Source organism: Megalobrama amblycephala, linkage group LG20, assembly GCF_018812025.1.
Source record: "Megalobrama amblycephala isolate DHTTF-2021 linkage group LG20, ASM1881202v1, whole genome shotgun sequence".
NCBI classification, from domain to species: Eukaryota; Metazoa; Chordata; class Actinopteri; order Cypriniformes; family Xenocyprididae; genus Megalobrama; species Megalobrama amblycephala.
The window spans coordinates 7,873,984-7,899,061 of record NC_063063.1 but is presented as its reverse complement, the minus strand read 5'-3'; the positions used below and the strand labels follow the sequence as shown (position 1 = coordinate 7,899,061).

Genomic DNA, 25,078 nt, shown 5'->3' with positions numbered 1-25,078 from the left:
ACACTGTCCCAACTATTCTTAATGAAAAATTAACCAAGAGAGTATGCGTATGTAGCACCTGAGTATATCACTGATCTAGAATCAGCGTATGCCCTTGTCACATTCATTAGAAAACAGATCCAAGATCAACATTATCAAGTCAAATGGACCATTGAAAACAGCATGTAAACAGGAGCTGGGTGCAAAATATGAAGCATTTATGTTTTTTTTGATGTTTTTTGCAAATCAGTACTTTCATTCTTCCATCATAGCCCATGCTTCCTCTGCTTTCATGTAGTACTGATTGGCCAGTCTGCCCTTCATGGCCTCCATAGCTGCATCAGCTGCCTCGGTGAAAAGATCGCCTACGAAATATGAAGACATCATAACTCTTACATGCATACAACTCCAATTTACAACATTACAGCAAATTCACGACACATTTAGAGACCAAAATCTTCTATGGTAATATTTTCCGATGTTAAATCTGGAGTACTGAACCACTGTGGCCTGAGATACACTCACCTGCTCTTTGGGGGTCTGCATCCAAGCTGAACCCTCCCTCCTGGTACATCTCAGCCAATCGTGCCAACAGAAGGTAGCGCGGCTCGTCCTGTATCCCATCAAACTCTCCGCCCTCGTCATAGTCCATCATCTTAAGGGCAGAGTCGTACCAGTGCACGGCTTGTGTCCAGTTCATAGACCTGCATTTTCAAAAAAAAAAAAAGTTCCAGTTCTAAACTGGGTTCCTACAGATTTTCTTTTTAAAATTCCATACTTTTCCTGAATTCTCTGTAGATTTTTTTTAATGATATTAGTAGTCAGAATGTTGTATTTTGAAACCATTTGTCACATGTTTGGGTTAGTTCACCCAAAAATAAAAATTCTGTCATTAATCACTCACCCTCATGTCGTTCCAAACCCGTAAGACCTTCATTCATCTTTTGATGAAATTCGAGAGCTCTCTGACTCCTCCATAGACAGCAATTTAATTACTACTGTCAAGGTCCAGAAAGGTACTAAAGACATCGTTAAAATAGTCCACGTGACTGCAGTGGTTCAACCTAAATTTTATGAAGCAATGAGAATACTGAGAATACGGATGTAAACACTGAAGAGCTGCTCTGTGTTTACTACGTCAACTGCTTAGGAGACTGACATGGAAGAGAAGAGATTGTAGAATAAAGTTGTTATTTTTGTTTTGTTTTTGCGCACAAAAAGTATTCTGGTCGCTTCATAAAATTAAGGTTGAACCACTGCAGTCACGTGGACTATTTTAACAATGTCTTTAGTTCCTTTTTTTAGATTTCATCAAAAATATCTTAATTTGTGTTCCGAATATGAATGAAGATCTTACGGGTTTGGAACGACATGAAGGTGAGTGATTAATGACAGAATTTTCTCAGTTTAATTGCTCAGAATTAACCCTTTAATTATGTTTAGCAAATGGGTCATTTTAATAAATTCAGCTATTCTTTTGAATCTTATGGATTATATTGTAAATATCTTTTATGCCGGAATATCTTATTCAGGACAGTACTAACAAAAATGAATAAACCCCATGTGCAGCATTGAATGTGTATTTAAATCTCTCTTATTTTGTTACAATTAATAATAAGCACATTTTCACAGATAATCTGCAAGTGGTTCACATACAGAGTTTTTATATATATATATATATATATATATATATATATATATTTTTTTTTTTTTTTTTTTTTTTTTGGGGAAAATCTTATTTTCAAAATAATGGCAGGATGTGTTATCCAGTATAATACCAGTATAATACTGTTTGCTATACTATAAATTTACTGATGAAATAATTTAATTATCAGGCATTATTACTCTAACTCTAAATCTAAATTATCTAACTTTCACATTATTTTCAGATTTATATTCAGTATATAGTACAGTAATCTGTAAATATGATTTTTTTATGATGTTCACCAAATGCATTGGTTTTCTTAAATTGATAACATGAATACGTAAAGGGAAGAAACCTAAAACACCTTAACCTGCATATATTTACCTCTGAAATATCAGTTTGATAATATAATCATGGTTTCTTGCTGCATGATCACCAAAAAACAAAGTACAGTGTGATTTAAATAATTGCACAATCCCTTTATCTGTTGCTGTTTTTTGAATGCTCAGTCATTTAGTGAAGATCAAAAGAGACTCACTTATGGTAAAGACAAACAGTTTTGCGTAATGTAAATATGCATGTAATATAATTTATTGAGTTGTGTGAAACTGTCACGATTCCTGTCACTTCCCAGACTCCAATTCCCATAATCCTCCCTGCCAGTCACCTGCACACACTCCACACTAATCACCACACCCAGCTGCAGCACATTAACCGGACTATAAAAGACTCTCATTCACCACACATCATTGCGAAGTCTTGTTTCACCCTTGTGTACAATTCTGCCTGTCTGTTATCCGTTACAATTCTCTGCTGCATACCTTTGGACTGTATCTTGTTACCTGGACTGTGAATGATATCTGCCTGCCCCGATCTACTGCCTGTACTGTGACCACGACTCTGCCTATTCCTTGCTGTTCCTGTCTGCCCCTGTTTTGACCTGGCCTATACTACTACGCTCTCATTTAATAAAGCTTGCATTTGGTTTCAAACCTGTTTCCTGCTCCATTCATTTATCTGCAGTCAGTGACATCTTGGTATGAATATGAATATGAAAAACACTCTGCTTGTTTGATCAAATTATTTTTAGAAATTCTCAAATTTATATTTTAGACAACTAAATAGGGACAACAGTCTGGAAACATAATCTTAATGGAAAAATAATCTTTTTTCATATTCTGACTTGTCCAGACCTGGAAATGGATAAAATCAAATTCCAAACATTTCCCTCCTGCCTAGGATCTCCTGTCTAAACACATTTTTGTCTATACAGATAAAATGTAATTAAAGCATTTCTCACCTATCAGAAGGGAGCTTCAGACCCGTGTCGAATGCTCGTGCCACTAGAATCATACTCTGCCGGTCTCCTGCCTCGGCGGCCTGCAGCAGGAAGTGGAAGCCCTTCTTGCTGTTTTCCTCAGACGCCTGAGATGAAACAACACAGACATGACAGAGAAGTATAAGCACGGCAGAGAGATAAAACAATATGTTACCAACCATGAGACCATTTGAAAGCACCTCTAATTCTATCTCTTGTAGAATGTGATGTGGCAGCTGAAGATAACACTGGCCAAGGGCAACTATAGCCTCGAGCTCCCCACACATGGCGGCCCTCTCCAGATGATACATTGCAGAAATCTCGTCCCACGGGGCATCTTTCTCACAGAAGCGCCCGGCCTCATGGTAGCGGACCATGGCCAGATGAACCTTAAAGGGATAGTTCACACAAAAATGAAAATTCTGTCGTCATCTATTCACCCTTATCTCCTTCAAAACCCTCAAGACTTTTGTTCATCTTCAAAACAGAAACAAAAGGTTTCTGTCCCTCCACTGAAAGTCCACACATACAAAACACTCCAAAAAGGTCATAAATGTGTCGTAAAACTAATCCATATATTCACACATAAACGATAATGACAAACATACATAGAGGAAGTCAAATATGGTAAACACAGAAGCTCAAAAGTGCATGCGCCTCATGAAAATCCAGTGAGGTTTGTTCTACTGTCCAACCCTCTACAATGCAAGTAAATCAGTCACATATGTAACCAAATTTCACGAGAGGTGACTAAAAATGTATTTTATTAGCCAATGGCTAGTAAATTGTACGATTTCAGTTAGGATGTAACTGACTTGGAGATTGGCTGAGAGCACCCTCTGTTTCTTTCTCTCACACAAGCGCACTCAACGTGAAATAAAGAGAGAACACATGCAGGGCACATTGATAGAACTGTCACTGTCCCGATTGGACCAGTGTTGTGTCGTCATGAAAGTTTATCATTTGGACATGTTTTTAAGCCTTGCCGATTTAAACATTCAAGAGCAAAAAGATGCAAGAAGACCCACATCCGAAGCGCACCCAGAAAGCCATGTCTGACAGCATGCGAATACTGAATGGAGCTCTCTTTCACGTCTTGCACTTAAACAATTTCACGCAAAATTAGGTCAAAAAGTCTTTATGTCTTAAGTGAACAGTTGAGAAAGTAAACATGTGTGTAACAGTATATTGGATCAGTGCATTAGTCTTAAAGTGACAGCAACCTAATGAACCTGCTGCTGTCTGTGTATTTAAAGGTGCCATAGAATTGAAAATTGAATTTACCTCGGCATAGTTGAATAACAAGAGTTCAGTACATGGAAATGACATACAGTGAGTCTCAAACACCATTGTTTCCTCCTTCTTATATAAATCTCATTTGTTTAAAAGACCTCAGAAGAACAGGTGAATCTCAACATAACACCGACTGTTACGTAACAGTCGGGATCATTAATATGTACGCCCCCAATATTTGCATATGCCAGCCCATGTTCAAGGCATTAGACAAGGCAGAATTAACGTCTGGATCTGCACAGCTGAATCAGACTAGGTAAGCAAGCAAGGACAATAGCGAAAAATGGCAGATGGAGCAATAATAACTGACATGATCCATGATATCATGATATTTTTAGTGATATTTGTAAACTGTCTTTCTAAATGTTTCGTTAGCATGTTGCTAATGTACTGTTAAATGTGGTTAAAGTTACCATCGTTTATTACTGTATTCACAGAGACAAGAGCCGTCACTATTTTCATTTTTAAACACTTGCAGTCTGTATAATTCATAAACAACTTCATTCTTTATAAATCTCTCCAACAGTGTGTAACGTTAGCTTTAGCCACGGAGCATAGCCTCAAACTCATTCAGAATCAAATGTAAACATCCAAATAAATACTATACTTACATGAACTGTTGCATGCATGCAGCATGCATGACGAACATTTTGTGAAGATCCATTTTGAGGGTAATATTAGCTGTGTGAACTTTGTTTATGCAATGTATTAGAGTTGCGAGCTCGGGGACAGGGAACGCGAGGATTTAAAGGGGAAGCAGCCTTAATCGGCGCATATTTAATGATGCCCCAAAATAGGCAGTTACAAAAATTAATTAAAAAAAATCTATGGGGTACTTTGAGCTGAAACTTCACAAACACATTCAGTGGACACCATAGACTTATATTACATCTTGTGAAAAAGCATTCTAGGGCACCTTTAATGTTAATCAAACAGACTCACTGCAAAAAAACACTGAATAACTTGTATAACTTTAATAAGGATTCATCTATATTTAATTTATACAGTGAAGACTATGCAGTGCTATTTTACATTAGATTACTTTATTCAATTTCTGCACCTAATCTACATCTAGCTCTTTAAGTTGTTTACCTTAATTATTATTGTAATGTTATATGGTTTGAGACTTCAGGTAATATAATGCCGTCTCTAGTGACGCTTCACAGACTCTGCTCTGCTGTACTTGTTCATGTGTTTCAGAGGAGGCGTCGCTTTAGAAAGTGCTGTGGCGGGGGAGGGTGGGATCTTATGCTTTCAAAGTTAGCTTGCTAGCCTCTCTGAAATTGCCTACCCTAGCTTTCAAGGCTGAAATGATGCCTTTAAGTCAGAAAAAGTAAGAAAAATTTGTGAGTTTCAGGACCAGGTTTGTAAACACATTGCACAGTTTCTTACCTTGCCAAGGATGGATTTGCCAATTTTCCTTTCAATAAGCAAAGCATTAAGTCTCTCCACCTCCATTGCCACACACGATGGTCTGTGTATGTGGGAGCGAGATGAATGGTAAAAACTCCATTTTTCTTCTGTCAGCTGAGAGGCACAACAAAAAAACATATTATCCATAAAATAATAACTGAGCCAAGAAATGACAACATAATTGACTTCATGAATTGTCCCATGCCCAAATTTTAAATATATCCACACTTTTTTATCCATTACTGGCCAAGACCAAGGTCAGAAATAGACCTTGTATAGGGACAACATATAGCTTAGAGCGCTGGTCTGTGATATCAAATACAGCGCATTGCTGATTTGTGAAGTGTTCCTTTATTGTAAACAAAAACGGTTGTCATTTGACAAACTAAAAAGTTTTTAGATGTAACTGCTTTCACTTTTTTTAATATATGACATTCCCTGAATCCTTACATATGGATAACAGAAGTATCTGTGAGACTTAGAAAACCACAAAAAATAAACACTTAAAATCTTCAAATATTTAAAAAAGCAATGCATGCAGGAAATCACATGCAGGGTTCCCACATATTTTGGCTTCCATGACTTCTCCAGTCATTCCAGAATGTTTTTTATTTTATTTATTTTATTATAATTATTTTATGTATTGTTTTAATAGAATTCACTCACAAACAGCAACTGCTAGTCAATGAAGCACAACAAGAGAAATTTCCATGACTTTTACATGCCATTCAAAAATCACAATTTTAAAATTCCCTGACAGTGACAGGTTTTCCATGATTGTGGGAACCCAGCATATGCGTTTATAGTACGGAAAAGGAGAGCTTTCCACTTGTGAGGAGGTTAAAAGTAAGATGAGATAAAGGAGTTAAGATTGAAGAATAATGAGATGAAAAGGTTTAGAGTTTAGATAAAAGGTGGATTACAAGACAGCACCACTTTAAATCAACATTCTATGAGAAGGAACAGATTAGGAATCAATGGGAGATGGGTGACTATCATGATTAGATACAGGGACTTTATCAACAGTTTTGTAGTTACCCGACGAACACTGTCCTCATCCGATTCTGAGAAATGTCTGTTGTAGAAGGGACGTCCCTAAATAATGATGAATGAATTAAAAACCTACTATCACATATCTTAGGAACCCAAAATTTATTACTGCTGCGTTTTATGTTGCACGTAAGCACAGCACATAACAGGTTTATAATGCAATAGAAAGGAAACTTTGTTGGGGAGTAACAAAGAAAACAAGCAAGAATTTTAAAGAAAAAAAGCTTCTAATTTCAGCTTTTTCTAATTTCTCAGTTGCATGGAACTAAAATATATATTTTTTAAATATCTATATTATCAACAGATCTATCTATATAATATCTATATCTAAAAAACAAAAACAAAACAACAGTTGTAAATTATTTTATTTTCAATTTAATTCTGTATTTGTTCAGGTTTAATGCTGACAATAATCCAAAACCCTCATTGCTTTTGTGCCGGATAAAAAAACTGTTGTGATTAATACAATATAATAGTGTTGTCATGATACTGGAATTTCCAACTTCGATACGATACCATGAAAAATTTCAATACTCGATACCATTTTTCGAAACCACAGGGAAAACTGCCATATATACCACCATTTACATATAATTTGTTATTATCATCTCATCATTTTTTGATAATTTGGGTAATTTTGTTGTAATAGCTCACAAAAAAAAAAGTTACAAAAGTTAATCAGTCAAGAGCAGCAAGTAATTTTCCCTTTGTCTTTTGTTCTGACAGACAGCAGCAGGTTTATCAGGCTGCTGTCACTTTAAGAGCTTATGCACGGATCTAATATACTGTTACATGACATGCGTTTTCTCTATTTACATTCCAAAACTGACAGTGTTCACCTGAATACTCTCCAAGAAGATATTTTGACATAATTTTGTATGTATTTCACCGTTTAAGCGGAAAAGAACTCAATTTGGTACTCACAAGCTGTTTGAGAGGTGGCAATATGAGAGCGGATAGATCGGTGGTCTGAGCCTGAAACCTGCAGGAATGACTAAAATCATGCACAATTATGCATTATTCGACCGGAGCAAATGAGACGAGTGAGTGACAGGAGGCGGGTGTGTGCCAATTTGCCATCAGAGAGAAGAGAATGAGGACTCGCAGCTGGTATCGGTGTATCGATACTGCAGAAAAGGTGTATTGGAACCACTTCAGATGTTTCAGTATCGATACATATTGAAATATCAGTATATTTGACAACACTAATATATAATATAATATAATATAATATAATATAAGATTCTGAATTTGCATTGTCTTGCCAGCTGATAATCAGTACCTGGCTATGATGTTCCACTAAGTCTCCTTCACTGCGCTTCTCACTAGGGTAACCACTGTCTCCTCCATTCTCTGAGTCCTGTGAATGCAAGTACAGTTTAATCAGTTTAGAAATAGTATAAATCAGCTTTGCAACTTAAATCAAATAAGTTTCCACAAAATATCACTGAATTTAATAGCACTGTCAACAGTGGATATATATTCTTCTTCACAAACTGACCTTATGATCTGTGTTAGCTCGATGTGTCTCATTCATTTCATTCATAAATGACCAGCCTGTTATGAAACATAAATCGAGAGACATAATAGTGGTGGTGAAATTACTAAAAATTAGTGTACATTTGTCCCAAAATAAAAAATTCAGTGCTAAGGCTGTACAGAACGCACCTGACATACTATAGAGCATTTTACATTTTTGAGCTAGAATGTCTTGATATCTTGCAGTTTTATTTGTGCAGATAAACTGAAGAAAACCTTAAACAAACTGTTTTAATATGTAGTGGTACCAATCAAGGTACAAACCACTTTTGTCGATACTTTTTCAATCATAATGTTAAATTGTCAACATTACAGTTGTGTATACTCAACTAAAGCCTTATATATGTAAAGTAGGATATATGTGCTTATAATATTCATCAAAACAATAAAAGGTCAGTGCAAACTGGCCCAAGAAGGTTACTTAGCAACATCAGCACCAGGCTAATTGATATTCATGAGCTAAGCCATAGAGACAGTCTGCAGTGCATCATTCTCTAGGGGGAACATAATTTAGCATTAGAGAAAACAAACCCTAACTACCATAGTTACCCATTCATTGTCATTTCTGTAGGGAAATTTCTGATAAATGTGGCTATATTTAGATAAGTCACACTGCTGCAGACATACACATTTAGAGCATCGCATATTTTTATAGCAGTTTTCTTTTATCCATACTGCTGTCAAAATAAAGATGGTTATGTGTTTTTGCTTTGTAAGTGTCAAACACAATAACTTTTAGACATTTAAAAAGTTTAAACTTTTCTCTCTAAAAATAGCTAAATCCACTAAGTATTTTCTTGTTTTCCCATAGAAACGAACTGGTAATTATAGTAACATCACAACCAGACAGTCAAAGGCCCACTTCAGTTCTCGGCCAGCTGACAACAAGTGAAGACACTTCTAGTACTTTAAATACATGTATTTAAAAAAAAAAAGTGTTTCCAGGTGGTTGCAACATACTGACAGCTGATAAATTTTGATTGCATGAGGTACTTCAAAAAACGCCTAGAAATGCAAGGATTTATTCCTTGTTATGTCTGTTGTCTTCAGTTGAGGGCAACTGTAACACACTGAAAGTATCTTAACTAACAGTATTGGATATTTCAGTTTTTCTCCATTCAAGTAGTTGCAACTAAACGCTTGTTACCTACATAGAAAATATGCTGACTTGTCTTAAGGGGGATTTGCTAATAATCAGATGGGCTACTTAAGTGCAGTCACACATAGTACTGGGTTAGTAGTATTACCCATGGGTGATCGGCCTGCAGAAACACCCATACTAAGTGGAGAACAGGGAATCGAGTCGGTTTCGCTGTTTTCATCAACTGAGGAAGTCTCAGAGAGCCGGGACAGGAGAACAGGCATGTGGCCGAGAGAGGTTGTCCGCACCCTGGGCGAACCACACTGCTCTTCACATCCGCGGAGGACAGTCTGGGCTGAATTCTGCTTAGAAAAATAAATGAATTCATTTAGAAAACTTTCAGAAATGTGTGTTTAAATGTTCCAAATGCATAACCAATTGCAACAGTTTGTGAATTCCAGACTAAGTGATAAGAATTTTATTTATATATGATGATATTTTCACTGGCCACACCACAAAAACACCCACATTTTTAAGTTAACTATCAGAACCAAAGTATAATATTTTAGTATAGCATGTTTCATTAAACATGGAAAACCTATGAGGTTTTTGTCGAGGGAACCAGGCTGATGCTACTTCCAGGATGGCCTACAAAAATACGTCATCACTGCAGCATATAAATATAGCACCGTCCATATTGGAAGGTCCCATCAACTGGTCCAAACTTCTCGCACTAACCCCAGGCAATCCAACTGTTGAACCCAGGTTACGTTTATAGCTTACAGAAGGATCTTGTACAAACCAGCAATTTGTTGGTGCAGTCCAGTTGTGCATATTCAGAAGGGGACAGGTCAAAGCGAGTGAGGTTCATACTCCTGCAGATCTTATTACACAGGTGAGAGTGGAAGAAAAGAGCCATGCCACGCACACCTGGAACACACACACACATACACATATGGCAACAATTACTAGTGATGCAAAGAAACCATTTTTTTACAGAAAGCTAAAAACCATAATATTTAAAATGCACAGATTAAAAAAGCAGTTTTATATTGATTTTTAATAATATAAATAATGTTTCTACTCCAATTCTTTGTTGAAAAAAAAAACATTGTTTTGATGAGAGATTAACATTAAATAATGAAGGCACAGGTTAAGTAAAAATATAATGAATGTCCAATATAGTGCATATATTTAGCAAAATGCTTCTCTTCAGTTATTTTCTTAATGTTGAGAATTAGTTTTTTATATAAAAAGTAAAAAAGCACAAAGCTTATTTTGATTACTGGATGGTAGGTGCACTACAAATAATGATTTGTGTATTTAAAACAGCATAGACTAAAAGATCTCAGTTCATCAAAGTGAAGATCGATTAAAAACGAGAAATCGATACTGTCAAAAAGGGGTGGACGATATGACCAAATTTTTAATTTACGATAACGATATATATCACAAAATAGTTATTTTGTGTTATTTTATCTAATTTCTGTAGCAAATTGTCTGTAGCAAATGTCAGGAAATTACAAACAATAAGACAAATACAATAATATAACAAAAATATGAATTAAACAAATTAAGTTTTTCAGGTACAATAGGTTTACTTAATATGTAGTTAGAATTAGAACAGAAATTGAATAAATCAAATGTAAAAAATAAAATATTACATAGTTTTCACTATATGAATTAAATATAAATTTATTCTTATTAAAGCTAAAAAAAACATTATTCAGTCAAGAGCAGTACGTTACTTTCACTTTTTGCATTTACATGAATAATCCATTTTTGACATATTGCTGTGTGTCAGTCAGCACGTGCACCGCATTGAATTCTTTTACACTGCTTATTGTTTTTAATAACACATTTTAACATCGACCACATCCCAAATTCGCGATCGCCTTCTTAGAGAGCCAGCTTTTCTGTGAGCCCACTTTGCAATGTGCCAGTCAGCACGAGCATTGAAAGTTCCTTTTCAGGATATATGCACAATGCCGGCTCAACATCATGTCAACAACATTTCAGTACAGTACATCACTAAAATGTTCCTCATGCTTACACTACTCATGCTTAAGACAAATCAAATTTATAAGAAGTCTTCAAGTTTATAAGGAGAAAAAATGCAGGATATTGATAAATACCCAGGTTGCCATCTCCAAAGTCAGTCCCCTTCTCAGTGTGGATCTGAGGATCTGTATAAAGGTCCCCAACACCCTGAATGTCCACCACTATCAGCTGGTGTCCAGAGCGCTCAAATGTGAAATGACTAAATGCCTAAAGCCACAAAAACATCATTGCCAATAAATAATCACACATCATTTCACTGGGACAACAGATTCAGATTTGATACATCCTTGACAATATACCTGGGGTGTAAGCCGTATGTTATCGTCCCTCACAAAACCAGAGTTGGAGTTGTATTTTGTATACTTCCCCTCAATGAAGTGTTCCAGGTGAAACAAAGGGCTCCCAGGGCGACTAGTCATTTCCACAACACACATCTGCATGATGTCAACCTAATAATGATAAGATACGTTAAAGAAGCACATAAAACCCGTTTTGAGTGATCAAACCTGGTTTGCACAAAAATGTGGCCATGTTTTATGATCATAATAAACTACATCCATCAAAGAAGTACCTGTTTGGGAGGCCTGTGGCGATTGAACTCCTCGCCCCATAATTTAGCCTCCATTTGTAACCTCACATCCTCAAAGTAAACCTCTCTGTCCACAGTCTCCATGTAGCGCTTAGCCACGTAGTTTGAGGCTGATTTCCAGTTGTGGCTGTGGGAAAAGTTTGATAACTTCTTCCTGTAAATGAAAGGGAATAGAAAGCTACAGGTCAACAAAAATCCATTTTAAAACAAGAGATGAGAGTATTAAATTTAGGGCTGCCCCCTGAATAAAGAATTTACTTTACGTTCATTTAAGTCGATTACACGGGGGAGAAATACTAAACCATAATAATGAGCATTTAAAATATAAATTAAGTGCTCAAGCTTGCGCATAAAGTGTGCTGCAGCAACAATAACTTTTCTGAGATCAGAACACAAACAAAATAAATAACCTATAATATAAATAACTACCTTATTTTAAAAAGAAACAAAATTTAAAGGCACAATATGTAATTTTTGCCACTAGAGGTTGCTTATTCAAAACAAAGGCGTAGCTTGATGACGCCATGAATGAGCGTGGAATCATGGGAGTTGTCATCTTCACCTCCATGGAAAGCAATCTAACAGACTCGGGCAGAAATCATGTTTATGGATGAGCTAATGTATTACATCTATTAATGATAAATAATGACAAATAATTTATTACATTAACAAGATGGCCCATTGAATTTATTTTGAGAGCGACAGCCGATTGTATTTTTAGTAAAATGTCTGTATATAAGATAAATATTGGCAAAGTTTAGACTCTCATATATGTGAATCAACTTACTTTGTTGTGTATTTTCAATTTGAAAAATAACTGTAATGTTGATGGATTAATTGCATTTTGAAAAAAAAAGTGTCATGGATTTATTGCATTTTGGGGAAAAAAATACGTTTTTATAATAAACTTTTTAAAATCAAAATGTAGATTTGAATTTTAATGTTTTTTTAACCACAAGATGCTATGTGAAAGTTTGAAACAGAAAATAGTGGTTTTCAGCTTGCCACTTTCTTGGTAAAGAAAACACCTTTTTACTCAAATTAATCAAAATGGAGTTATTGCGTTTTGGAACCAAACTCTTCATATGGTATGATGGAAAAAGTTCTCTCTGATCATGCTATGTTAGCCACTTGACAAAATAGTGTTGTCTCTGAGGCATGGTAAAAACATGGTACTTGTAGTAAATCAAGAAAAAAAGTGTTTCAAACAATAAGACTAACCATGCTGAGCTATTTAACAATGATTAGTTTGCTCACCTGTCTAATAAAACACATTATATATTAAAGCGTCTTTGGTTTCTACTAAAGTAAAACTGGAAATTTAGGGGTTTTTTTCTATTTTCCTAATCCTTTTAATATAATAATGTGCCGTTTTTATGGCAGCAATTAAGCAATTACATGGAATATTCATACTTTTAAAAAATTATAAAAACTTTATTATAAACATTAACTGCAAAAAGGCTAAAAGATGAATAAAACCTAAAGAACACTTTGACTTCTGTTCCAATATTCATTAATAAAACAGTAATATTTACCTAGTCTAGGGTATATATATTCAATATATTTGCTTGACTCACGATCTGAAGCATTCTCTCATGGCTCCTTTTCCAAATGGCTGTAAAAGAAATATATCCCAATTAATAATCCAAGAGAATACATAATAATCAGTATTAGCAAAATATTTATGTTGCAGAACTGCAACTTCAAGATCATACAGAAAACAAGTGTATGATGGTGCCAAAGTACCTGAGAGGAGATCTTGATAAATATGTCATCTTTTGCCCATTCACCAGTAACCGCATTGTATCTAAAGAGCAAGAATACAAGTTTACACCAGTTTAGACCAATGTAAATCACATTAAATTTAGCTTTAGATACCCTTTCCCTTCAAACTACGTGACTAAGAGCTACTTGGAGGTGTAAATGTAAATGCATTTTACAATAAAAAAAATGTATCTTCTATATTATGAGGATAATAAGTGATTTTCTTCTTCTTAGGGACAGTTAGTGAAAGAGTTAATACAGCAAATACTGCATGATAAGCACAGTCCTAAATGCAAACACCCAGTATTTACGCAAGTAAATGTGTGCTGTTTTTTTCTGTGGACCAGAACACTCTGTATCATGTAGACCAACCCATCAGAACAGTTGTTTAATAACACACAACCATTGGCTGGAGGTCAAGGGATATTTTAGAGGTGTGAAGTTACAAATGTTTAAAATTAGAGCTTGAGTCTGCGTCTATCTGACCTTACTTACAGTGCTCTTATTTAACATGCAATGGCAAATGTCATGAAATCTTCTGAGACTGATTTAGACTTGCGTCAGGGGTCTGTGGTGTGGCACAGTGGTAAACTCAGACTGGGAGCAGGAGGAAACCGAAGGTTCAGTGATGATGGGGCACAAGGGTCAATCTCATGTGGAGTGTTGGGGAATCACTCATTAAAAATAGAGATGTTATGAACTTTTTTTAGTAGCATGAGTGTAGTTCAGGTGTTTTCAAAATAAGTTTTTGGTGTATTTTGTGTCTCTATAACTGAAACTGTTAATTTATTAAAGGTGCTCTAAGCGTTGTCACGCGTTTTTGACTTGACATTTGATATTCAACAGTATTCTTGACATTTATTCAACAGTGCTTTTGATCTGCCTGCATTGACACTATTCTTTAAGTATTCTTCAAATTATATACCAGTTATCAATGTAAAGCTGCTTTGACACAATCTGCATTGTAAAAAGCGCTATATAAATAAAGGTGACTTGACTTGACTTGACTTTTAGGCCAAAACATTTTTTGTCACATACAGCAAACATCTCCTCACTATCCGCTAGCTGCCTGTCCCCTGAACACACTGTAAAAAAAAAACGCGGTCTCTGTAGTCGCCACAAGCTCCAAAAATGGCAACAAAAACTACCTGGTGCAGCCTGGACCACGAAACATAATAATCATGCTCCAGCCAATAACCGACAAGAATGATTTTAAATGCGCGTTCATGACTGTTTCAGGAAGCACGGAGGGGAGGAGGGAGGGTCTAGCTAGCCTCTGTTTTGTTTGACAATACTTCGAACGTCAAAAGGAAGTTACTCCACCCAGGATCGCTTAGAGCACCTTTAAGGACTACTGTTTAAGGACTACAAAAAAAGACTACAACAAACGGCAGGTAGGGACTACAACAAACTTCTTCTCGGGGTAGTGACATCACTGCCCCCGAAAATTTACATAAACCTTACCCTGCCCCCAGGAACACCCAATAAGGGGGCGAGCCCATGTTGGGCTGCATTAGAGAAGAGGAAGAGTTGTTGTAGTAGAGTGCTGTTGCCATGCCGTCATTTTACGCCGGACTGCTTCACAGACAATTCAATGCTGGATTTGCACAAAAGATTAACATGACAGCACATGCTAGTCGATGAGTTGAATCAACTCCACAGCAACAACATAAATAAATCCACTACCATAAAAGAGTCTCTCCATCAGAGTCAGACTCTGGTTTGAACAATGTAAGCCTGAACAATGTTACTGACAATTGTCATTTTGGCTGCGTGAGATTCTCCAGCTTTGTTGTTGTTGAGCAACTGAAGCGCGAGCTGTTAAAGCTCCGCCCTCTGAAAGTGGGCCTGGAGCAGCAGCTCATTTGCATTTAAAGGGACACCAAAAACTGCACATTTTTGCTCACACCCACATAGAGGCAAATTTGACAAGCTACAATAAATGATCTGTGGGGTATTTTGAGCTGAAACTTCACAGACACATTCTGGGGACACCAGAGACTTATATTACATTCTGTAAAAGAGGCATTATAGGTTCCCTTTAAAAAAAATTACATTTATTTCATATGTATTTACATAGTAGTTGAAAAATTTAACAAGATTTACCTTCAAAACAGGAATGAATATAAACATACTTGCAAGTATGATTGAACATTTACCATATTTGAAGTGCTCTATGGATGTCTGTTAATCAATGTTTATATGTGGGGGGAAAAGCCTAAATTAAATCTGTTCATCATTTAAAGCTATCGTGTCTCTTCAAAAGACTTGGATTAAATCGTTTGATTTATATGGAATACTTTAACAATCTCCTTATAAACTTTTCAACCCTCAAAGTTTTGGTTGCATGGACTTTTAATGGATCAATATTAATACCTTCATTTGTGTTTTGAAGATGAACAAAAGTCTTAAGGGTTTGGAATGTTTTAACCCTTTCAGTAGCTTCATTCAATTACATTAATTTTTCGAAGAATTCAATTTTCTGTAGCTTGGCTGTCTACAGATTCCAACCAGCTTCCCCAACACTGCTCATGTGTTGCCTTTTGTTGGATTCAAACCTCCACTCTTTGAACAGTAGGTTAACCATTCAAAGGGCCTCAAAATCACTCACCTGTATCGAGTACAGCGCTCTGTCTCGATTTCCTCCAGATGGAACTCAGCCCAAGGATCTGGCATGGCTTTGGCTTTCTGAATAGCATGTTTCCACGTAGCCTGAGTAAGAGAAATTGAAGATGTATGAAATGCTTCCACACCTAGCTGTATGGATTGAATGCTGAAGATCCACTCTATATATTATGGATGTGTGCAAGCACAAAACAGTGATCGAGAGAAGAAGGTAAGTACAGGAGGAAAAGAGGTATGCTACAATAAAGGACATGAAGGAATAAAAAGACAAAGAAAAATTTGAATCAGTGCTGAAAATGTAATGTAGTAGGCATTAGGTAGGGGATCCTAGTAATACCATCAGAAAATCATTTTAAATGACATCTTGAGGGAATCAGAATTGTTACATTCCTTGATACTCCGATAAAGAGTCGCTGTTCTGTGATCCCACAAAGCATTTGTCAGGAGTAGACACCAGGCTTGGTTATTTTATAACTTGTGCTTTGTAAATTCTGAGTAACAACTGTAAGAGAGCTAGCATATTGTACTACTATATAGTAAAAGTCTCAACGTGATCCTAATGTCATCATCAGTGAAGTAAACCCTCCATGTGTCAGACACACAATATCCCAAAATAGCCAGTAAACCTAGAACATGTGGCCGAATATATTCAACCCATTATTTATTTCGTTTGAAAGGTCACAGTGAGACAGTGAGTACAAATATACATCAGACACTAGGAACATGTGGGCTCTTCATTAGAGGGAACCCCTTAAGTATGGAAACGTTACCCATGTGTCACAAGACATCACGAAGACATAGACATCTCCTAAAGAGTACAGGACTACCACTGATAACTAACCTTACATACTATATCTAAGTTGGAATTCAATAGCATCATGAACAAATAACTTTAACTGTTTATTAACATTGCTGTGTTTTTAAATTGCAACAGTGTGATATTTGAAGCTGATAATTTATATTAAATTTTCAATACTTTTCAATACTGAAGTCTTATACTATACTAGAATAAATGAGCACTAAAAAGTGCCATCTCTGCTATACATTATAAACAGTTTTATGCCTGTAAAATTCTAAACGGGAGCTTAAAGTTTTGATAAAATGGAAGTAGCAACAGATCTTTGTTTACCTAACAGTGATGTACTTCCGAGTGTAACAATTATTGAAAAGAAAAAATTTACGCTTGGTTCTATGTATCATTTGTTGATTCGATTTTGAGATATGGATGTTGGACTCAAAAATGGTGAAAGCAAAAAAATATTATTGTCTGTATAAGACAAGCATTCTTTGCATCCCTAACACTAACAGATATCATTCTTTTTAGTAGGAGTATAAAGGAAAAAGGCGATAGGAGAAATATGGGAAAAGCATGCATTCCAGGCTTGGTGCCAGGCTAGATGAGGGAAAGAAACAGAAAATGTGAAGGGTAGAAATAGAAACTTGTATTTAACATACCCGGCCTTTCTCAGTTAAAGAGCCAAACCTGACGTCCTGCTCATTGTCATTTTTGTTCTAAATTGGAGGAATAGACAAACCCACTCGTTTAAACACAAAAAATATTAGTATTTACAAATGATTTACAGTACATGAGAAGGAGGAAGTTACCAAGTGCTTACTATGAGCTCAAGAGAGCTCAAACTCCATATATGGAAGTGAGTGTGTCACAGAGATAGAGGAAACAGTTTTTGCATACTGTACATTACTTTATTACTACTGGTGACAACACAATTTTTGTTCACCAGTGGTACAGGCAATCTCTTCTATCATTATAGAAAGATAATGATAGAAGGACAAGATAAGAATGTTCTTGGAGTACCCCCAAAATACCCATAGAAAATGGATAGTTCAAGTTCTGGATAATGATAGGTCAATAGGTCAATACGGGATTACAGTCATACACAATGATGTAGTAACAGCAGCTATGATGTAAACTGTGTACATCACTGCACAGGACCCACTGAAACAATGTGAAACAGCATGCATTATGCAATGATGAATGCTTCTAACATAAGTATGCTACAATGATGTCACATGACCGTATTGCTTACTAACATGTAATTCATAAATAAAAACAAGTATTATAAAAGTTTGATATAATTTTATGTGTAAAACTACTACTTGTGGGACACAGTGCATGCTCTATACTGCACATTTTTGCAAAAAAGTAGAAGATTATGCAGGTATCATGTACTCACTGTAAACTAGGTGAACGTTATTTGAGCAAGTACAACAAGTACACAACTTTGTTGATCCTGGAACAACATTCCAATCAACCAATCAGATTTGAAGGACAAGTTTACATTTTGTGTCAAGTTTTGGCTTACAACCAGGGTTAGGTGCTTCTACATCAGTGTTATTCTTAGGTTTAGGGATATGACTAAATTTTCAGACAGGAATGTTGTTCCAGGATCAACAAAATATGTCTTACTTGGCAAAATCACAGTGTCCATGTAAACTACACAAAAGGTATAAATAGTATGGCAGCTATGCTGTTCCAAAAATAGCATTTGTTTACATGCCAACATTATTTTTCTAGGAAAGATTCTACTTAATGAATTTGCTTAATAAAATTAGGTTGTAATTAAAGTTTGTGCCCTTAATATTTGTATTATGCAGTAACAGTTTAATAAAAGTAAGACATTTAAAGTTGTGCTGTATTGTATATATAACTGTATTTAAAGTCAAGTATAGCCTCTTAGAATGTATTGTTTAAAAGTGTTACAACTGCATATTAACTGAATAAGACTCACCTTGTATGTAAACGAGTTTTTGGGCAATGAATTAGAAAGCTGCTGGTTGCGAACTAGGTTCTTTGGGTAGTCACAGAAGCCTTTGGTTGGACTTATAGGGTCGTCAGTGATGGGGCAGATGCGGAGGTCATCTTCATCATCGTCATCACTGGCATTGGAATCTTTAAAACATACTCTGTTCTTATTACATCCATTCCTAGGTCCATCCAGGGGGCTGCCCACCTCCTCCATGCTAAACATGAGCTCCTCCTCAGCCATGATGTCCCACTGTGTTGTGCACCAAAACTACAAACAAGCACGTTAGTGTTAAATACTACATTACCAGATGCATTTAAAGTGTTTCAAAATGCAAACACTTTTTAAATGAGCTGAGAAACGAATGACCAAGAACAAGTTGATAGATGAAGGTATTCGCTAAACTCAGTCTGAGATAAACCTGTTCCTGCTCATGCATTCCAATGACCCGTCAAACAATGACAGACGCATTTTAAAACCTTCAACTTACCACGTCATTTAAAGCTATAATAAATTAATTTGTTGCATAATAACTAAGTAATAGCAACAAAACATAACCTAACAGCACTAAGGTAGTACCACCACTAAATTACAGAGCACAAGAATAAGCAAAAGTGCATATCACATACCTTACGTTAGAATGAATAAAGCCTCTAGATTGAAGACATAACGAAATCAGGAAACAGATATTATTAAGAAATTATCGCGAATAGTCTTCACACCCTTTCGGAAAAGGAAGCCAACTCAACAGTGAATTGCGTCTCAGCTGCGGTTGTGTCTCGAGCACACTGACTGGACAGTGACAGGTTTACTGTGCCTCTGCAGAAATGTGTACTACGTGTCTTGGCCTGCGAGCAAATGTTCCCTTGTTGATTCCTCCAACCCCGCATAACTCAGGACAACGGCAGAGCCGCATATTTAGCCCTCTAGTGGGCTTTAACAAAAATACATTCATGTTGTTATAAATTCATTTCAATTCAGAGAAATGTTAGCTGTTTAAATGTATATAAACTAAACAAATATACATTTAAAAACATAAAACAGTTTGCATAAAGAAAAATAATTCCGTATGACAGTCAATCACATTCCGTATGACAGTCAATCACATGGCCTTTTATGGGGAGCACATGTTGTTAATCGACCGATGTGGCATATTTCGAATTCTACTAAGACAAAGGCAAAGCTCATGAATATTAATTTACTCATGCTAATGCATCCTGGACACGTAAAGTAAATTTAATATTCATAAGCCAAGCCTTCAAGCGGCCACATTCCAGAATCAAATCAAGTAGGCGTATTTGGCGAACGCCGCGTTACGTAATTAATATTAATGAGAGAACTCTTCGCCGTAGTAGAATCGTACATCCGCGAGGGAGGGCAAGCCTCCACACTGGTGAGGACTAGCTGCACGTAGCCACTGTGAAAAGAACAGAACTGCCCATCCAAGTCAAGTGGTGTGCGAACCGAGCGGATATTTTCGTGTTCTTGGGTTTCTTTTTATTGCCTGTGTCAGCATCGTCCGAAGTGACACTAACAGTTGTTCCAAGACTTCAATATTTTGAAAAGTTGAACATGATTTATTCGGTTTAACAAATAAAAATAATCAACGACTGGCCTGTATTTGTTAAAAGCGAGTCGACATTTTCTCTGACCCGTTCTGTTTAATAACACCTGTATCAAACTGCATTTATTTTATTATGATGTTCAGGTATGTTAGTTGACGCTAAAGTAGTTACCAAAACAAGCAGTTTATTTGTTGTTGTTATCATAATCATCATAATTAGACTTATATATGTAATCTGTCCACCATATTGTCTCGTGGTAGCGTGGCCGAGTGGTCTAAGGCGCTGGATTTAGGCTCCAGTCATTTCGATGGCGTGGGTTCGAATCCCACCGCTGCCAAACATTGTTTTGCATCTCCATGTAATTAATCGGAAAACCATAGCTATAACCGTATATATGAAGAACTGAACATTGGTCAACTAAACTAAATTCTATGGACTACTAAACTAAAATATCATGGACATCATGTAATAATTTTTATTATCATAGTAATCATACAAACATGTTGTTTCCCAACTTAATGTTTTCCTTTTCAAAAATGTGTTACAAATGCATATTTTTATATATATATAAAATTGTATAATGCTAATTTGCCTATGGTATTAATTTCCACCGCAGTGCTTCTCACAGACGAATATCAATTTAAAATTTTAAAACTTTAAGTAAAATACAATAAATAAAATATAAAGAGCTCCAGTGATGTGCACTAGAGAGAACGAAAAATCAGGTTTTATATAAAAGTTCAATTTATGAAGATCAAAAAGCTGTTCATGATTGGCAAGGTTTCCAGAACTTTTACATTTTCAGTACAACTTTCATAATTTATAACTTCATAAAACATTTATGAAAAATTAAATGTCAAATTATTAAAGGGTTAGTTCACCCAAAATGAAAATTCTGTCATTTATTATTTACCCTCATGTCGTTCCACACCGGTAAGACCTTCGTAAATCTTCGGAACACAAATTAAGATATTTTAGTTGAAATCCGATGGCTCCGTGAGGCCTCCATAGGGAGCAATGACACTTCCCTTCTCAAGATCCATAAAGGTACTAAAACACATCTAAATCAGTCCATGTGAGTAAAGTGGTTCAATATTAATATTATAAAGCGACAAGAATATTTTTGGTGCACCAAAAAAACAAAATAACGACTTATATAGTGATGGCCGATTTCAAAACACTGCGTCAGGAAGCATCGGAGCATTATGAATCAGTATTGACAGCAACATAGTCTCAGGCCAGATCCGGCCCACATCTGGTCCGCGTGTAATCCACATGTACCAGATGTGGGCCGGATCTGGGCCACACTATGCTGCTGTCTGTGTATCGAATCTGCTGTTCAGCAGAGCGCCAAAGTCACATGATTTCAGCAGTTTTCCCTGAGTTTGCCGGTTTGACGCGTGATCCGAATCATGATTCGATACACTGATTCATTTGTGCTCCGAAGCTTCCTGAAGCTGTGTTTTGAAATCGGCCATCACTATAAGTCGTTATTTTGTTTTTTTGGCGCACCAAATATATCCTCGTTGCTTTATAATATTAATATTGAACCGCTGTACTCAAATGAACTGATTTAAATATGTTTTTAGTACCTTTATGGATCTTGAGAGAGGAAATGTCATTATGGAGGCCTCACAGACCCATCGGATTTCAGACTAAAATATCTTAATTTGTGTTCCCAAGATTAACGAAGGTCTTACGGGTGTAGAACGGCATGAGGGTGAGTAATAAATGACAGAATTTTCATTTTTGGGTGAACTAACCCTTTAAGCATCAAATCTGGAACACAGACTAACGTGGTCTGAAGATCTAAAACTTTAAAATGTATTTATGCTACACAGCTCTTAGAAATACTTAGTCAAATGCGCCATCCAGCGGTCTGAACTCTTAATATTCACCATCGCCCATGGAAACGCGGTATATCAAGCCGTTTGTCCAGGTGATCAAGACATGATATTTTTTGCAGTATTAATCTTGTTGTGATACAGGGTAATACGCTTTATGGAAGTTTTAAAGCTGCATTCAGTGGGCTAGTTCTTAAGCTATCTAACGTTAGCATCGCTGTTCTTAGCGTTGGCGTTCTTTAGAACTTCCGCATTAATATAAGCCAGCTCGATAACTTCCGGTGAGATGTCATTTGCTGGTGTGTTGAGCATCAGTAGTGTAATACTTAGTTTATAATCAGAATATAGTCACTTAAATAGTCAGGCGCATAGCATTAATTTAGTTATTCAAACGTAAGACAGCTTAGAAAATAAATAAATAAAGACGTACCTCAATGTTCCTCCTCGGCTAAATTCAATTCGACCATTAGTTTTCACACTTTTATGTGAAAAAAAGCTTCAAAAATTAAATATTTATTGTGCACTTTAGTTAGATTAATTGAATAAAATGTGTGTTTTCACAAGTTTGCTGAAATCATTGATCTTGCGCTGCACTGACTGACATCTGCTGTGATTACAAAGGGAGAGCGCGGTGCTCGCTTTCTGTGTAATTAATTCACAATAAAAGTTATTGTTTTTCATAAGATTTTGTGAATATTTCATACTTCACATTGACAAAATGTTTTTCAAACCTAGTTATTTTATAATGTTTCATATTTAGTCAAAAACGAAGTGAAAAACGTTTAGAGGAAATGGCTGATATGTGCGCAAATAAATGCTACTTTGCCGCCACCTGCTGGTTAAAGTGCCAATTACTGTCTTTTTTATTTTTAAATAAGTGTTTTTTATCAAATGTTAAATTTCCTACATTTTTAAACGTTCGGTTTTACAATGGGGACAATCTCAGAAGGATGAACAAATTATGTTTGTGGTCATCGCATTAAAAATAACATTTAAAGTGCTGGGGAAAAAAATTGTGTGTGTGTCTAATTACAGACACGCATTTTTAAACAGTCCCAATAGCTTCGTCTTTATTGCAATCAATAAAACTGGTTTATTGCCAAATTAGGTAAATGTAATAACTGCATTAAAATATAAATACAACATTAAAAAGTCAACCATAGATGGTTTTGTGTCGATGTACAACGACTACAGAATGAACAGCTAACAGTTCACCGGAAGTGCCCGAGCTGGCTTAACGACAACCAGGAAGTAACCCGTGCATATACAAACGCCAACGAACAAGTTGGCCGTTGGATTTAGAATTCTATGAGAAAAAACTGTCATGTTCACACCGCCCCAACAAACACCGACAAACGAGTGACGTCTGACTGGGAAAATTCCACAACTACATAATGTAACCATGTTAACAATATTGTCAGGCAAGTTTATTATATTAATAATATAGTATCATATATATTTTCATTGTATTAAAGTATTGAGGCAAAACAAAAATACACCGGTTTTTAAACTTTTTTTTTTTTTTTTATTAACGAGACCCATAAGCATATACAACCATGTAGCTAAACAAGCCAAAACGAATTATTAAAAACGTAACTGAAGGTAAACCTGCGTTGCTCTCATAGTGGTTAAATTACCTCTCTCTTTCGGTGAAGTGGAGCAGCTGCTCTTGCTGAATGGCACGGATTGCACTATGGACTATTGTACCTTTTGTATATTTTTATTTTTTTAACTGTATTTTATTTTTTATAACGAACAAGCTGCGATGTCACATTTCCAGTACTTTGTTGTGTGTGAGGCGCGGGCGCGATCAAACAGCTGTCTTTGCAGGGGACTTGCCTCATCATCATGGCAACGGTTCGTAGCCAGGTCAGATTACGTCAGAGTTTGTTGCCGTTTGTTGGAAAACTGTTCACACCGCGCAGACATTCCACAACCCGACAAACGCCGATTAAACATGTTCAGTCGGGTGAAAACCGACTCCGACCAACGCCAACAAACGCCAACAGGGGTTTCACACCGATCCAACAAACTCCAACAGACGAGTTTGTTGGCGTTTGTTGGCTGTTGTCGGTGCGGTTTGAATTGGCCTTTATGTAAATTACACTGATATTAGTTTTAGAATTTTAAAAAGCAGTCTACGCAATAAGTAATTTGCCTTACCCGTCCAGCAAAAAAAAAAAAAAAAAAAAAAAAAAGCTAGCTTGGACATCACTACTCGGGATTTTCTCCGTCATCAAATCTTTCCATCTGGTGCATGTCTCCTACCGATGTTTTTTGTTTTTGTCGGTCTTCTGGCTTCATATCTTTTCTCCTTTTTCGGCAGTACAGGTACCGATTTTCCCGTAGTCTCAGCTGGTAAAGCGCTATAAAACAACACGTGTGTTCCATAGTGATGGCCGATTTCGAAACACTGCTTCATGAAGCTCCGAAGCTTCATGAATCTTTTTGTTTCGAATCAGTGATTCGGAGCGTGTATCAAACTGCCAAAGTCACGTGATTTTAGTAAACGAGGCTTCATTACGTCATCACTGTTTCGAAACAGTT

At 36.2% G+C, this 25,078-nt stretch overlaps 1 protein-coding gene and 1 non-coding gene across 6 annotated transcripts; one reads left to right on the top strand and one right to left on the bottom strand.

Annotated features, from left to right (window-relative positions):
- Positions 1 to 212: 212 nt before the first annotated feature.
- Positions 213 to 24,956, bottom strand: eef2k (eukaryotic elongation factor 2 kinase). Of its 5 annotated transcripts, none has more exons than XM_048170922.1 (19): positions 24,800 to 24,956; positions 19,108 to 19,392; positions 17,813 to 17,869; positions 16,344 to 16,444; positions 13,715 to 13,775; positions 13,546 to 13,583; positions 11,951 to 12,122; positions 11,679 to 11,828; positions 11,454 to 11,586; positions 10,121 to 10,248; positions 9,485 to 9,680; positions 8,200 to 8,255; positions 7,981 to 8,058; positions 6,687 to 6,743; positions 5,628 to 5,762; positions 3,143 to 3,331; positions 2,925 to 3,049; positions 505 to 683; positions 213 to 344 (listed from the first exon to the last, which is right to left on the bottom strand). In XM_048170922.1, exons 1-19 carry the CDS (start codon positions 24,920 to 24,922, stop codon positions 235 to 237), a joined length of 2,373 nt encoding a protein of 790 aa, XP_048026879.1. In that variant the 5' UTR covers positions 24,923 to 24,956; the 3' UTR covers positions 213 to 234. The 5 variants fall into 5 exon arrangements, with proteins under 5 accessions (XP_048026879.1, XP_048026883.1, XP_048026881.1 ...); XM_048170926.1 differs by lacking the exon at positions 24,800 to 24,956 and adding an exon at positions 19,752 to 20,017; XM_048170924.1 differs by lacking the exon at positions 6,687 to 6,743.
- On the top strand, positions 20,943 to 21,024 carry trnal-uag. Its single transcript has one exon. It is a non-coding gene; the product is annotated as a tRNA-Leu (tRNA).
- Positions 24,957 to 25,078: the final 122 nt, after the last annotated feature.

Coding starts and splice junctions, on each gene's coding strand:
- eef2k (XM_048170922.1), bottom strand. CDS start 24,922: ATGGAACACACGTGTTGTTTTATAGCGCTTTACCAGCTGAGACTACGG. Junction 11,587..11,678: donor ACATACGGCTTACACCCCAG/GTATATTGTCAA, acceptor TTGTGGCTTTAG/GCATTTAGTCATTTCACATT. Junction 10,249..11,453: donor CTTTGGAGATGGCAACCTGG/GTATTTATCAAT, acceptor TGTGTGTTCCAG/GTGTGCGTGGCATGGCTCTT.